The following is a 15977-nucleotide window of genomic DNA, read 5'->3' as shown; positions in this document are numbered from 1 at the left end:
AAAGTACATAGTCAAAGGCCTCGGTGTAATCATTAGCCAATAAATCACAGCCACAGTTGTTTCTTGTACTCCCTTGTTTAATAACTTAATAAAAGCCAAAGAACAGTAAACACAACGCGAGCCTCCCAACACAAGCCCAGCCTGGTAGGTTTTGTTTGGTGCACAGGAACATTTCCAAACAGTTTGGGAAGATTATCAACAAGAACAGAGAGCCCTGAGATAATGCATTAGGGAAGGTCTAGCGGCAAACCTAACCATTCCAGCCAGAGTCCTTCTGTTTGCTGGCTGTCAAAGGGACCTTATATCAGAGCATCAGCTCAAATGGTGCTTACCCCATATGCAAAGTTGCCACATCAATGGAGACCGCGTGTGGTGCAGGCAATAGGTCCCGGGATAAATGGGCAGCAGAACAGCTATTCCTCTAGCGGAGGCCCTCACTGTAGCTCCTACCATCTCACAGGTGCATCAGGCAGTGCCTGTCTTCTCCTGATGGTTTACAAGCTTTTTTATCAATTGTACAAACAGTGAGAGAGGAATCACTTCCTCCAGCTCTGAAATACAGCCATATTCATGGTACAACTTGCCATGAAGTGAGAGGCCCTTTGCTGCAGTTAAACCCATCCCTTTATTTCTACTAAGCACCAATTCTCCACCTGATCAGCCCCACCTCCAAACCGGAGCCTTCTGGGCAGCCCAATGTACGATTGCTTTCCCGTCATGCCCCAGGAAAAAAGAGAGGCCTCTGTACCTCTGCAATCAGCGCCCTAAGGAAAGGGTGCTAATCACACTTCTAACAAGCCAAGCACATAGGAATCAACACAGGCATCACAGTGCGACAGCTCAACCATTCACAGACAGCCCTTTGGAGAACTGGAGCGAAGGTCCAGCGAACCCCAGGAGACAAGCTCCAATGTCACGGGAGAAACCTTTTCCTCCCCAGCATCACACCTCAAGGAGTCATCTACCCCAGGCACCAAGCCCCCCCGTCATGACAGCACGCTACTCCCTCTGTGTTCAGATACGAGGCCTGGACTCCATGTGCATCTAACAGGCAGGATGTGCGTCCATTCCACATGCTTACATTTAGGCATGCCCCTAACAGCTTTGCTGAAAGGGGCCTTTCTGACCATAAGGTGGAAAGACGTGGCCCTCAGTATTTAAGTTGGCTAGTTAATTTGGGTATATGTTATCCTTAAGGGAAAGGGGAGCCATGCAGCAGGCCTGAATTAACACAAGGTCAGGCCCCAGGGGTTCCCTTTGGGTCCCATGATTACAGAAGGGTCCACCTATCCCCAACGGGATTAGGATGATATTAAATAGGACAGCACTCCCAGTGTTTTGCACCCCAGCCACCAGAAGAATACATTGGTACCATGCATTCTGATTAGAGAGTGGCTGCAAAATTTACCACTGAGTTTCAAATGCCCCCCGCCCTTGGGAACCAGTCACTCCACCACTGCTTCTCGGCCACCTTCTCTTGCTGACAGCTGAGCGGTGAAGCACAACCGACAGAAGGGCCACTCTCAGCACTGGTCACACAAACTCATTCCAATGTAACTCCTACATTTGGCCCCCTAGAGGCTATTCACGTGATAGGTCCCAGTGCCTAGCGTAGGATCTGCAAACAGAACCCTCTGTTAGCATAACAAAAGTGTGACAGGCTCCACAGAAAACAGTTACAAGTGAACAGGTTTTCATTAGGGATATCAACGTATAGTTGACTATATGATTAATTGATAAGCCCAGGTTTATTGGTAAATCTTTTCGACTACTTGCATTCTTTCTACCCCTTGCTGCCTCTGTATCAGAGGCAGCAGTGGGGGGGGGGAGGGGGGGCGGGAGGTGAGCAAGAGACGGTGCTGGGGGGAGCCAGTTTAAAAGCAGGTTCTCCTCAACACTGGATCCATGGTGCTGCCTGCCCCGCTTCCCACTGCTGCCTCAGGGGAAGAGGGGGAGAGGAACGGAAGGCTGCCATGAGACAGCCCCTGTCCATGGGGGAGTGGGAATGAGCTCTCTGCAGACAGAGGCTGCTATGCATTCTGTGGGGCAGCCTCTGTCTGCGGCAAGCCTGTACCTGTTGCAGGCAGAAGCTACAGTGTGGGGTGACAGGTCCCCGGGAGTGGGGCCAGGAGTGCACTGGCTGCTAGCCCTATCCCCAGGGACTATCAAATAGTCATGTAACTGCAAAGATTTCACATAGTTACATGGCTATTCAATTACCCAATAGCTAGCATCCCTAGTTTCAATGTGCCTAGATCGCAGCAATCCACCCAGACGCACAAACACGTATTTGGTGTGTTGAGCCTTCCACCCCCACTGCATGCTTGCAGCAGTGCATTCTGGGAAAATCCAGGCCATTTTTTTCACACTGTATTGGCTGCTGGGGGCACAGACAGAGAATTGCAGGGGTTTCATATGGGGCAAAGTGCTTTGGAATGCATTCTTTAACGCCTTTAACCTAGGAGATTGCTTTGATTCTTGCTGTGCATTGAGCATGAAAGGTGCTGTAGAAGGGCCCAGTCCTGCAAGGTGATGTTATGTATGCAGAGCCACACGGAAATCACAAGCAGTCCAAAACTTTGGGCAGCCCAAGCGCTCAGTGTGCAGATCAAGGATGTGGCTAGGTTCTGTATGAAATAGAAGTAGGCCACAGTTGCAGCATAAACATGGACCAACCAGTGCCCTTGTAACTAGACTGGATTGACTACACCTTGCTGCATAGATATAGACTAGTCACCCATAGGTGCAGAAACTAGGAATGCAGAAGTTGCTTCAGGACCCTTGGGGGTCTCATCCTAGCACCTGTGATCCCCGCTGCTGGCCCCATGCATCAGGAGCTCTTCTGTTGGCTCCATGTGCTTTGTTCCCAGCTGCTGCCCTGCGTTGCCAGCTCCACATGCTGGGGGGTGGGTCTCGGTTTGAGCGCTGTATGGCTGGGGCCTCTGCTGCTAGCCCCATGCCTTTGGTCCCAATTGCCAGACCCACGTGCTGGGGCTTTGCTCCCAGCCTGAGCTGGGAGTGAGGGTGGATAGGAAAAGGGGACTCAGTACCCCAATTTTAAAAATGTTCCCACACCACTGCAGTCACCTCATTTCACAGGAGATGAATAACATGGACAACTGAGTTTCTTCGATTAAAAAATTCCACTTTAAAAACAGACAAGGAATGCAACTCGTTTTTGCCCTCCAGTCTCAACTCACAATATCCCTGAGCTATGATCCAAATTCAGCTCTGTCCCACAAAAAACTGCTGTCCCCACACTTGTGACACAAAGGTGGAGTCACTAAATGAATAAAAAAATACCTTTTCGAATGCAAGAATTAATATGGCATGATCTGAAACCTTCTGTGTAACATTCCTTATCTGGGATCTTATCAGTTCTTAACCTGGGCCCATTGCCCTTTGGCCTATAAGCATCACCCAACTCTAGCAGGCTGCAAATGATCAATGTCAGATACATTTTCCTGATAGTTTTCCTGACTTATTCCTCTGTTAGCATATCTGTCCTCATTTGCAGTCTCATGTACTAGCATAGGATAATTCTTATTTCATGTTCGCCAATACATCAACCCTTCTCTTCTATAATAAAAAGGAAAAAAACTCTTAAGAATCAATACCCTTCTCTCTACCTATATTTTATTAAAAACTTTAGCATCAATACTAATGTTTAAATTCCCACCAAGTGAAGCTGAATTACCTATAAACCGTACTCACCACCATGAGGCCATGCTTTCTACCAGCAGGAAATAAAAGTGACAAGTAGAGGTACTTAAATAACAATGCTAACTAACTGAACCAACACCAGAGAGAATTCAAGAACAGATGACAGCATGACACAACCAGATGGGGGGTTTATTTCAGTTTGGTGACACAGGTTTACTTTATATGGTATTTAAAAAACAAAAAAACAAAAAAAAAACCCTTTTTTATTCCTCCAGTGTTTGTAAGAGCAAAAGCACCATCTAGAAATGAGTACCCACACAGTCTAAAGAACTTAGGCAGGCGGGTTCTGTTTCCCCCTACATTTTTTGCTCAGCATGAATGGGCAGGGAGTATTGGTTAGAACAGCCATGGGACTACTCTAAATTTATAGCAGCAGAGAATCTAAGTAACACAGCTCCACTCCACCTTTGCTCCTTTGCTCCTCCAGCACTCCCCCTACACCAACAGGCACAAAAACCTTCTCTTACAGTTGAGGGCCAGGTAAGAAGTCATTCTGCCACTCTACTCTGCACTAGTTAGGCCTCAGCTGGAGTACTGTGTCCAGTTCTGGGCGCCACATTTCAAGAAAGATGTGGAGAAATTGGAAAGGGTACAGAGAAGAGCGACAAGAATGATTAAAGGTTTAGAGAACATGACCTATGAAGCCAGGCTTCATGAACTGGGCTTGTTTAGTTTGGAAAAAAGAAGATTAAGGGGGGACATGATAGCGGTTTTCAAATATCTAAAAGGGGGTCACAAGGAGGAAGGAGAAAATTTGTTCCTCTTGGTTTCTGAGGACAGGACAAGGAGTAATGGGCTTAAAGTGCAGCAGGGGAGGTTTAGATTGGACATTAGGAAAAAATTCCTAACTGTCAGGGTGGTCAAATATTGGAATAAATTGCCAAGGGAGGTGGTGGAATCTCCCTCTCTGGAGATATTTAAGAACAGGTTAGACAGACATCTGTCAGGGATGGTGTAGATGGAGCTTGGTCCTGCCTTGAAGGCGGGGGGCTGGACTCGATGACCTCTTGAGGTCCCTTCCAGTCCTATTATTCTATGATTCTATGATTCTAAGAGTTCCTCTTTGCAATGGGAATTTCCCGCTGGCCATTTCTGGAAGGAATAGAACTCTCTCATTTTGCAATGCATGAGCAGCACAGTTTGCACTAGACAGTCTGGATCAAGAACTGGGTGCAAAGAGATGCCAAAATGTGCACCCATAATTCTGCAGCCCCTGATCAGTTACAGATGCACAATTAGATATTTGGTGGTGGCCTCTTTGTCCATTAGATTATCTAGGTCATCTTTTTCCTCCCAAGGGAACAGTATGTTTTCTAGTGTTCTGTCCTATTGATGCTCAAAGTTCTTGGCAGATGCAGCTCCCATCATTTTCCTTGATTCCATGATCTAATCTAAAAAGACGGTCCCTTCCCAAACATCTCAGAATCAAACTATATGACAAGAGACAGCAGCTGGATACTGTCAGATGGAGGCATGCAAGAAAACAATGAGACTACCCTGGTCAGCAACACAGACGGTGGTCTCTGCACATCCAGACAACTAGTCCTTGTCAAGTTTATCTGCTTTCTGTTTTTAAAACAAAAAGATAGAAAAAAGCAATGCCCTCCCTCCCTCCCCCCCCCCAGCAAGATGACAATCAATAGCCCTCTGTCTGGCATGATCAAAAGTTAGCATTGTACAAAAAAGTTTAGTTTGGGCTCAATGATTTTTTCTCCCTTTGCAAAAAATTCCCCTTTTCATCATAGAACCCCTAAACCCAAATATTGTGGGTTACCAAAAACAAGCGAAAAAATCCAATTCGGGGTGTGTTTGACAAAAACATAAACATTTTCAATGAAAAAATAAAATCTGTTAGCAAAAGTTTCCATCTAACTGAAAAGCCATTTTCCAGGGTAAATTTGTTTTGATGGGAAACTTTCAATCAGCTCTAGCAAAGCTGAAATCTCAAAGCAGAAGGGACAAAAAGGAAACACAGGAGGTGAGAAACTTTTCTGGCCCTCGAATTTCCAAGGCCACTTGAAATGCTTTCTGGTCAGGGTTCCTTCCCTTCCCCCTGCTCTTAGGCAATTTATGGATTATATATTACAACTGGCCCAGACAAAACCATTTTTTTCATCACAATTTGCCAAATGGGTTGAAACATGAACATCCCATGACGATGATTTGTTCTCAGCTACGTTCTGATGGAACCCATTCCCCACTGGAATGGAACCTGCTTGCCAGAAACCTACCTGGCTCATGGATAAGCTCAGGTCTTCTTCCATGGTTTGTGACGGCTGGGCAGCTGCCAGGCAAACTGTGCCAGAGACCTCAGGGCCTCCAGAGTCTAGGACACCCCGATGCTTCTAAGGTCTGACTTTCGGAATATTGGCTTTTTACTGGAAATAGGAACAAAACCAAATTTTGATCTATCAGAATCCTCTGCAAAACATCATGTCTGTCTAAACTCTGTTGTTAACACTTTAGCAGCAGAGAGAAATCAAAGCCACCAGCCATGACGGACAGTTTCCAGAGCGCTAAACGCTGCAAAGTCTTTTGGTCTTTGTGCAAGCAGAAGTTTGACTCATTTCACAGGTGGCAGGAGCTGTGCTCCAGTTACTTTGAGAGAGCCTGGTGCAACTTTGCTCAGGTCACCACAAAGGCTCCCACTAACTTAAGTGGGAGTTGGATCAATCCTAAGGATTTTAACTAGTTAACATATTACAAAGGGGCAAAAGAGGCAATTTCCCTTCTCTTGATGTCCACATTTCCACAACAACTGCTATGAAGAAGCCACTTCCACCCTGACTTGATTAGCTTAATTTATACAAGTACTCTATTTCTTTTGTTGCCTATACATATCTATGCTTCTATAAACTCCACTCCAAATTCACCTGATAAATTTTAGCCACGAAAGCTTGTCCTCTAATAAATCTGTTAGTTTCTGAGGTGCCATAGGACTTATTATTATTTTTGTTTTATCTGTCAGACATGAATCACTCTCTACTCCCCCTCAGAAATAAAGAGTTTGTTGGGCCCAGGTCTGCTATGTGTCATACTCATGAATCCTAGCTGGCTCCAATGGATGTAATGGAAAACAGATTTCATTTTTTCTTATTCATCTGATTTCATTGTCCAGGTTGTGCTTTATAAAGTAAATGAAGAATTTGTGGCCCAAATTCTGATCTCTTGCCCATCCAACGAGTTCACTGGAGTCATTCCATATTTACACCAGTTAACCAGGAATTAAAAATTTGGCCTTTCTTGCTGAAGATTTGCCAAAATTTGTATCCCACTTCTCACATGTAAGCAAAACAGAAATACAATAAGAACCAAAGTCCTTGGAAAAAAAAAAAAGTAGAGCGCCTTCTTAATTCCTGCAGTGCATTTGCTGTCGATAATTTTCACCAGGCCCTGCCACTGATCGGTTCAGGCCAATCTACAGTGAAAAGAATCAGTGGGCCACGCAGCAGCTATTCATTCAGAACCTTGTGAAACAAATAATCTTAGCTCACAGTTTGTTGAAACATAAGCGATATGATCTTATAATCTAAAATGGAATCTGGGTTTATAGTGCTTTATCAAAACGGCTGTAATGGGATCTCTGAGCGGGCTGAAATTCCAGACACGTGTTAGATTTCCATTCCAGTGGAGATATGAAAAGACAGTGTTTCAAAAATATCAAGCGATGCTATCTAGCGTATTACATGGATAGCTGCCCGTGGGGGACTCCGGCACCCCACAGAAATGGGCGAACTTACAGGTGGCTGCCAAGGCTCACGCACTATAAAACAGTCACTCGGTATTTTTCAGGTCCTTGAGCTTTCCTGCCCTGCTCTGCTTTATACAGCAAGTGCATTGGGAGGTCAAAATGCCAGGCAAAGTATATGCAGCTTCAGCAGCAGGCAATTTTGTGTAGCAATTACACCTGTGTAGAATGAACCCGAGACTCTACCATTCTGATTCAACGCCATTCTACACCCACTCTGCACGGGTCTCAGAGATGACACAAGAGGCAGGCCAGGGTGGAATTAGGCTTCCTGGATGGAGTTGTTTAGGAAGAGAGCACCTCATCTTGAAAGGTTAGAATAAGGCCCAACTGGTGCCTTTGGTTAGGTATGAACAATGGGATTACATGTCAGTTTGGTTGTTACTCTGGATCCCTATCCAACATAGTATGGCAAAAAATCATCAATTCCACATCTGAAGGACTCACTGGCCTCAACACAATGCCCCTGCAAACAGATCAGACAAAACAAGCCCTACAATGTCACTTTACCGGACATAGCTGGGCAATTCCATGAATTACGGCCACACTTCCCCTTCCTCCCGACAACATATTATTCTACTTCCTAAGGTATAGGCTGCTCTTTCTGCAGGGAAAGATGCACCTTGGTTCCTCCCGTCACAGATTCCTCCCCTCATTTAGCCCTCTTTATTATTAGATCTATTACCGCGGCTCCCGACGACAGAGCTGTAATGATGATGGGAGTGTTCTCGGGCTACATTTACAGAATAATATTCATTACCATATTCATTCCGTATTTATCTCGCAGATGTACAGATCCGTTACAATGGAGAAAAAAGAGAGTTCGAATTTGTTCTCAAAAGATATTCAAATTAGTTAATCAAGAGTCCTATTATTACGTGCCTCATGTACCAGCAGCAACCATCCATGGAGATAATTGATCAGCTGCTAATAACTGATTACACTGCAGCAAGTGGTTTCTTATCCCTTTTACTACCATGTTTAAAGACATTTTATACATTTCTAATTATTGTAAATTGTTTCTTCTTTGGAAAACATCTTACCATAGTCACAAGCCATCAGTTTTCCCCAAAAAAATCTCACCTCCCCCCTCTATCCTTCCATACTAGAAAGATGTCTGGAAAGGCTCTGGAGAAAAACACTTTCACTTTATCTGATACATCAGAAGAGATGGAATGGGGATGAGAACCAGGAGATCTCTCCCCCACATTGCTACTGATGTGCTCTGCAACCTTGGGACCATTGCGCCACACCTCAGTCTTCCCATCTGTAAAATGGGGATAATGCAACTTTCCCAGATTTGTGTGTACTCAGACAATCAGGCCCTCCAACTTACCTCATTTACACTAAGACTCCTTTCCATTGCTCTGGCAGCATGAAGGAGCTCTTATGCCCACTTTAAGGCATCTTCACATTGTCAGAGCATTATCAAGAAGCCTCAAGGTAAATGAGAATTCGGCCTGAACACTGCAATACATTCTAACTAAAATTGATGCATATTTTATACAGTCCAGATCTGGCTGCATTTTCATGGGGGATGGCAAAAGGCCTCTCCCTGACTCCAGGACAAGCCCTCTGCCAAGTTTCAAATTCATGCTGCAAACCATAGAGCTTTCAAAAAAAAAAGAATAAAAAAAAGAATGTCTCTCATGGAAAGTGTTAGGTAACAATATAGAGGACCACTGGTGCTCCCCCCAATAATATCAGGGTGCCTCTCTCTATTCAATAGTATCCTCACGCAATCCTAAAGCAATGCATATGGCAGGCCCAGCTCATGTGCCTGAGCCTTTCAATTTGAGCTTTGCTCTAATGTGCTCCAGATTTTTATTTCCCCTTCCTCCCAGAGAAATAAACTGCAGGGGAAAATAGGAGGGGGAGGAGGCAGTCAGAGAGCTGTCTGGAGAAACTGTGGGCATCTTTTCAGAGTGTTCACAGGATTTTCGCAATGTAGTTCCCATTGCCTTTTCAAGGGAGCGGCACAATTCCACCCCCATGCAGAGCACTGACAATTTATCCTAGCGGGACCTAAGGGGACAGAACTCTTTAGGATGTGGCAGTATGTGTTAGAGAGCCGTCACTCCCTCGGCATAGGCTTGGCAGCCTTTTGTGCTACTCTCCTTTGTTTCTAGCATGCTGGTTTTTGCAGCACTTCCCTGCCACCCGCTGCTGCAGCCACAGGCACTGCAAAGGCCACAGGGTAGCACGTCTCAGCTGCGTTTGCTTGGTGGAGCGCGTGACAGCACCCTCAAGGACATTAGGAACATTTAGCTACCACGGTAACGGCGGCCATATGCATTCCAGCGAGAGAGAGAATGTCCACCAGGTTTCCATGAGGAGTTCCTGCCAATTTATTCTGTTATGGGTGGGATTTGCCCCCCCCCCCATGTGACGCACCTCCCCTCTTGCTAAACCTGCAGCCTGGGGACAGCAGCAGAAGCTCCTTTCCCCTAGCAATTCTCTCCCACACAGCCCTCTTGAGGACGGAGGCAACCCCTTTATGGAGGAGGTTGCCATGTCAAGAAATGGGTCAGCTTTCTTTCACGCCTGGGGCACAGTGGGTAAAAATGCCATGGCCATTCCCCTCAAACCACAGCATACCCGTGGAGTAGGTCTGGGGGGACTGGATAGCTGGGGAGGGCATGACACAGAGTTAACATGCATCCCGTTCCACACTTCCCTCGACCCCAGAAGTTCTGCCAGGCTTCCCAGCTGACCTTATTTCAGTTAGCAAATGAAACAATCAATCCCTGAGTTTCCCCAGAGCTCATACACAAAAAGGAGGTGAGACACATGTTCTGGGGGGACACTTCCCAGCAGCAAGGCCAACAGCCCAGGACGTGGAAGGGGTGAGGTGTAGCCCTCAATATGGCCTGGAGTGCATGGTGTGGCGTTGCGGCCACAGTTTGAAGGGCCTGGGGCTCCATCCACTGTTGCTGTCATCAACAAGCCTGCTTCCCACCAAGTAACAATGAAAGGCCCCAATTCTGCAAGCACTTGCTACCAGGCAAAGTGCTTCCTGTTCTGAATAGCTCACTGAATGCAGTGGCATTCTCCATGACAATACCTGATTTGCCACAAAGATGAGACAAAATTTGGGCTCTACATTATCTTGGATTCCATTGGCCAGAAATCAAACAATCTGTCACTACGCACCATTTCACTGCAACACGAGGAAGAAAAAATCTAGTCCATGTTTGTCAAAATGCACTGTGTAACCCCAATTTTTACAGGCACCAGAGAAAACTGCAGCTGCATGGGGAGCTGCTAAGCCTCAGAACTGACCTCAAGCTATATTTTTATAAGCGAAGTGGTGCTAAAAAGAGAAGTAATAAGATTGATTGAGTTTAGATTACTCTGTCTTACACTGTCGGGCCTCTTCACAAGGCGCTGCCTGGTGGTGGGAGTCATTTTCTTAGAAAGGATTCTCTGGCCACTGAATCAGGAAGAAATAAATAAAGCAGCAGTATATAATAGGGCTCTTGACAACTGCAAGGCATCCGTTCCTAACAACATTGGCATCTAAGGTCAGATCTGTGCTTAGGACAGTACTAAATAAGATTCAGCTTTGCTTCTGCATATTTTACAGATGAACCCTGGACTAACCCTGGACTAGTTGGACAGAAGTAGTTAAGAGGCTCAAAGCCAATCAGGACTTTAAATCCAGGAAACAGCAGCCAAGCAGAACCTTTTCTGGGATGCAATTCTTTATTGCAATTGATCAGCTAATCCCTCCTTCCACCACACTACTATCTTAGAGCTACAGTCATGGAGAGTTTTAAGGGGAAATTTACCTGCAGTGGGGCTAATGGGTTCAGTGTGCAATACTTGACCCATCATTGCACTTCAGACGACCCTTTGCTACAATGCATGGGGCTCTTGGGTCCATACACCAGGCATTTTGCTTCCTCTCCCGGAAGCTAGGCAGAGTGACAGTAGGAATCTTACTGGTGTGCGTCACCCAAACAGAACAGTGAGGGATGAGTCAATGGTCCCAGTAGCAGGAGACCCATTTTCAGCTCCCTCTTAGCCTGGGCATATGTGTCCATGCACACACAAGCAGAGCTCACCAGCCAGACAGGGAGGTGAAACACTCTCCCATACCTGGAGTGGCCAGGAGAGAAAGGAATACAGGCTGAAATCAAGTTGTAACACAAGCATGATGTTGCATGAACACCTTGTGACATGATGCCAGTGTAACCACCACCAAGGCGCATTTGAACCTGGGACCTCGGGAACTGATTATAGGAGCCTCTACCTACTGAGCTAAAAGCCAGCTGGCTCCCAGCCCATGCTGTAAAGGTCTTTTGATCTTAACTGTTGCAGTGGTCTAGGGCCACTTGCAGTACTCAGTAACCACATTAGGTGTGTGGGTTACACCAGCATGTATACTGTTCTACTGTTGCAAAGGCAGGCAGGCCAATATGAGATTCTACTTTCCACTTGGTTGGGGTTGCATCCTGCTGGGTTATAGGTTGAGATGGGGAAGGCAAGGAGTCGGTGTCCCGTCTCCACCAGGCAGGGAGAACCGTATGGTCACTTGCCTGCCTGGTGCGAAGGTTGCGGATCTCTCGAGGCATCTAGATAGACTTATGTGTAGTGCTGGGGAGGAGCCGGTGGTCGTGGTACATGTTGGTACCAATGACATAGGGAAGGGTAGGAGAGATGTCCTGGAGGCTAAATTTAGGCTGCTAGGAAAGAGACTGAAATCCAGGACTTCTGTGGTGGCATTCTCAGAAATGCATCCAGTTCCACGTGCAGGGACAGGTAGGCAGGCAGAGCTTCAGAGTCTCAATACGTGGATGAGACGATGGTGTAGGGAAGAGGGGTTTAGATTTATTAGGAACTGGGGACACTTCTGGGAGAGGGGGAGCCTATACAGGAAGGATGGGCTCCACCTAAACCAGGGTGGAACCAGACTGCTGGCACTAAACATTAAAAAGGCCGCAGAGCAGTTTTTAAATTAAGAGATGGGGGAAAGCCGATTGCTGCGGAGATGCACGTAAATCGGAGGGAGACTTAGAGGAGAATCCATTGATAGAGATTCTCTAAGCTGTAGTCAGAAAGAGAGGAGGGGAGAGGACAAACCATGGTCCAGAGCAGACAAACAACCGCATTCTAAGGAATCCAATGCATCAGGGAAGGGCAGACAAATAAGCAGTGGCAATTTTTAAAGTGCTTCTACACAAATGCTAGGATGATAAAGCCATTGCGGAGAAACTAAATGATTTCTTTGCTTCAGTCTTCACGGCTGAGGATGTTGGGGAGATTCCTGAATCTGCACCGTCCTTTGTGGGTGATGAATCTGAGGAACTGTCCTGAATTGAAGTGTCATTAGAGGAGGTTTTGGAACAAATAGAAAAACTTAATGTTAACAAATCTCCAGGACCGGATGGCATTCATCCAAGGGTTCTAAAAGAACTTAAATGGGAAATTGCTGAGCTATTATCTGTGGTTTGTAACCTATCCTTTAAATCGGCTTCCGTACCTAATGACTGGAAGGTAGCCAACGTGACACCAATATTTAAAAAGGGCTCTAGAGGTGATCCTGGCAATTACAGACCGGTAAGTCTAACTTCAGTACCGGGCAAATTAGTCGAAACAATAGTAAAGAATAAAATTATGAAGCATGTAGAAGAACATAATTTGTTGGACAAAAGTCAACATGGTTTCTGTAAAGGGAAATCCTGTCTTACTAATCTGTTAGAGTTCTTTGAAGGGGTTAACAAGCATGCGGATAAGGGGGATCCAGTAGATATAGTATACTTGGATTTTCAGAAAGCCTTTGACAAGGTCCCTCACCAAAGGCTCTGGTGTAAATTACATGGCCAAGGGATAAGAGGGAAGGTCCTTTCTTGGATTGCGAACTGGTTAAAAGACAGGAAACAAAGGGTAGGAATAAATGGTAAATTTTCAGATTGGAGAGGGGTAACTAGTGGTGTATCCCAAGGATCAGTCCTGGGACCAATCCTTTTCAACTTATTCATAAATGATCTGGAGAAAGGGGTAAGCAGTGAGGTAGTAAAGTTTGCGGATGATACCAAACTGTTTAGGATAGTCAAGACAGAAGCAGACTGTGAGGAACTCCAAGAAGATCTCACCAAACTGAGTGATTGGGCAACAAAATGGCAAATGAAATTTAATGTGGATAAGTGTAAAGTAATGCACACTGGGAAAAATAACCCCAACTATACGTACAGTATGATGGGGGCTAATTTGGCTACGACAAATCAGGAAAGGGATCTTGGAGTTATCGTGGACAGTTCTCTGAAAACTTCCACACAGTGTGCAGCGGCAGTCAAAAAGGAAATAGGTTGCTAGGAATTATTAGGAAAAGGATAGAAAATAAGACCCAGAATATCTTACTGCCCCTGTATAAAACTATGGTACGCCCACATCTTGAATACTGTGTACAGATGTGGTCTCCTCACCTCAAAAAAGATATTTTGGCCTTGGAAAGGGTTCAGAAAAGGGCAACTAAAATGATTAGGGGTTTGGAACGGGTCCCATATAAGGAGAGGTTAAAGCGACTGAGACTTTTCAGTTTAGAAAAGAGGAGACTAAGGGGGGATATGATAGAGGTCTATAAAATCATGAATGCTGTGGAGAGGGCCGATAAAGAAAAGTTATTTATTAGTTCCCTAAATAGAAGAACTAGAGGACACCAAATGAAATTAATGGGTAACAGGTTTAAAACGAATAAAAGAAAGTTCTTCTTCTCATAGCATGTAGTCAACCTGTGGAACTCCTTGCCAGAGGAGGCTGTGAAGGCTAGGACTATAATAGAGTTTAAAGAGAAGCTAGATAATTTCATGGAGGTTAGGTCCATAAAAGGCTATTAGCCAGGGGATAAAATGGTGTCTTTGTCCTCTGTTTTTCAGAGGCTGGAGAGAGATGGCAGGAGACAAATTGCTCATCATTGTCTTCGGTCCACCCTCTCTGGGGCACCTGGTGCTGGCCACTGTCGGTAGACAGGATACTGGGCTAGAAGGACCTTTGGTCTGACCCAGTACGGCCGTTCTTATGTCCCATTCCTAGCCTTCCATTCACCAAAAAGGCATCAGATTCATTTAGCAGAGGGGAATTCTGCCTGCCCCACTGAGGGACACCTCTCTTCTCAGCTGCATTAATCCCAGCACAGAAGATGCATTAATCATAAGCCTCTCCAACAGCCTCTTGATAATATGCATGGGATTTGACCAGTAGGGTTAGTGAGCATGCAACTGCTTGTGGCACCCCTCCCCCTGCACGAGATACCTAATTCACCAGGCACAGCCCACACCGCTTTGCAAGTCTCCTTTCTACTCTTCCAGGAGCCAGAATCTTGCATGTGCAAAGGGGGGGGGGGAGAGTGGGGTGTCCCCAAAATGGCCCATTCAGGAGAAACGATGAAAGCCCATGTCTGGCTCAAGTCTTACAGTGCTGGACCCCAGCAGAAAGAGACAGAGACAGACAACTAAGCAATTCACTTCCCTCAGAAATGCTGCTGTCCAGCAGATGCCCACATTCGCCGAACCCTTCTGGAGACACAGGATGCTCCTGTCACTCCGGTGGTGGCAATGAAAAGATCTCAGGAGGAGCAGAAGAAGGAGAAGGAAGAGGTAAAAGATCCCTCTGGAAACATCGTACAGCTGAAGCAACCTTCTCTTCACCTCACTAAGCAGCGGCTCTTCCAATAAGTGCACGTCTGACAGACAGAACCTTCACTCACTCTGCTGGGAATGACAAGGGGAAGCAGAAAAGTCAGACCAGGAGGAGCCAAATCTGGGTTGCAACAGTCAAGGTCACTGAGATAGGCTTCCTGGCTACAGGAGGGTTTTCAGACTGGTGGAGGAGACGCCACGGGCACCAGCCACACCATTATACACTCTACTGCGCTGTTCTGAGGCAAGCTAATCAATAGATTAGATTCCCAAAAGAAAGAAAACCACCAGCTGCCAGCAAGGCATAATTCCAAGGCTATGGCATGTTTGCCCTCAGCTGCACACAACTGCCCAGCATGCATGCAGGCATGGCCAGGAAGAAGATGACCTTCCAGTCCCTGAATCTGAGGCGTGCATCCAATGGCAAGTGTCAAACCTAGTCAAGGTCTCAGGTACGTTGCACAAAGGGTGTATGGTAGGCAGTGCAGTACATCAGTCCTTTGCTCCAGCACGCAAATCTGGGTTAACCAGACAGTAACCATTCCCAGGACTAGGCTTTGGCTTACATGGCATTCTGCGAGAGGAACAGCAGCATCATGGTCAACACCCAGAGACTGGACCAGGGCCCTCTGGGCTAAAGCAGAAATTGCTACAACATGCGCTAAAGCCAAGGAACAGCCTTACAGGGCAGAGGGTGATGTGTAACATCCACTGAACCAGTAGAACCAGAGTGACCTGATGTCCTGATTTTATAGAGACAAACCTGATATTCTGGACTTTGGCTCACATAGGTACCTCCTACCTCCCACTCTGATCCTGATTTTTCAAACTGGCTATGTAGTCACCCTAAATGGAGCAACCAACTC

At 46.0% G+C, this 15977-nt stretch overlaps 1 protein-coding gene across 3 annotated transcripts in view; it reads right to left on the bottom strand.

The window, feature by feature from the left end:
• The window catches only part of CUX2 (cut like homeobox 2), a 281972-nt gene that overhangs the window by 112458 nt on the left and 153537 nt on the right, over positions 1–15977 (bottom strand). Inside the window, exon 1 of one of the 3 annotated variants that reach the window (XM_075898704.2) lies at positions 5955–6108. The exons of the other annotated variants lie outside the window; for them this stretch is intronic. Within the exon in view, the coding sequence (XP_075754819.1) occupies positions 5955–5987 (33 nt within the window). The 5' untranslated portion in view covers positions 5988–6108. Of the gene's footprint in view, positions 1–5954; positions 6109–15977 lie in introns of those variants that run through there. 3 annotated transcript variants of the gene reach the window in all.

Source organism: Pelodiscus sinensis, chromosome Z (genome assembly GCF_052426305.1).
Source record: "Pelodiscus sinensis isolate ZL-2025 chromosome Z, ASM5242630v1, whole genome shotgun sequence".
NCBI classification, from domain to species: Eukaryota; Metazoa; Chordata; order Testudines; family Trionychidae; genus Pelodiscus; species Pelodiscus sinensis.
Note: the sequence above shows the minus strand (reverse complement) of the source record. Positions and strands in the feature narration are given on the sequence as shown.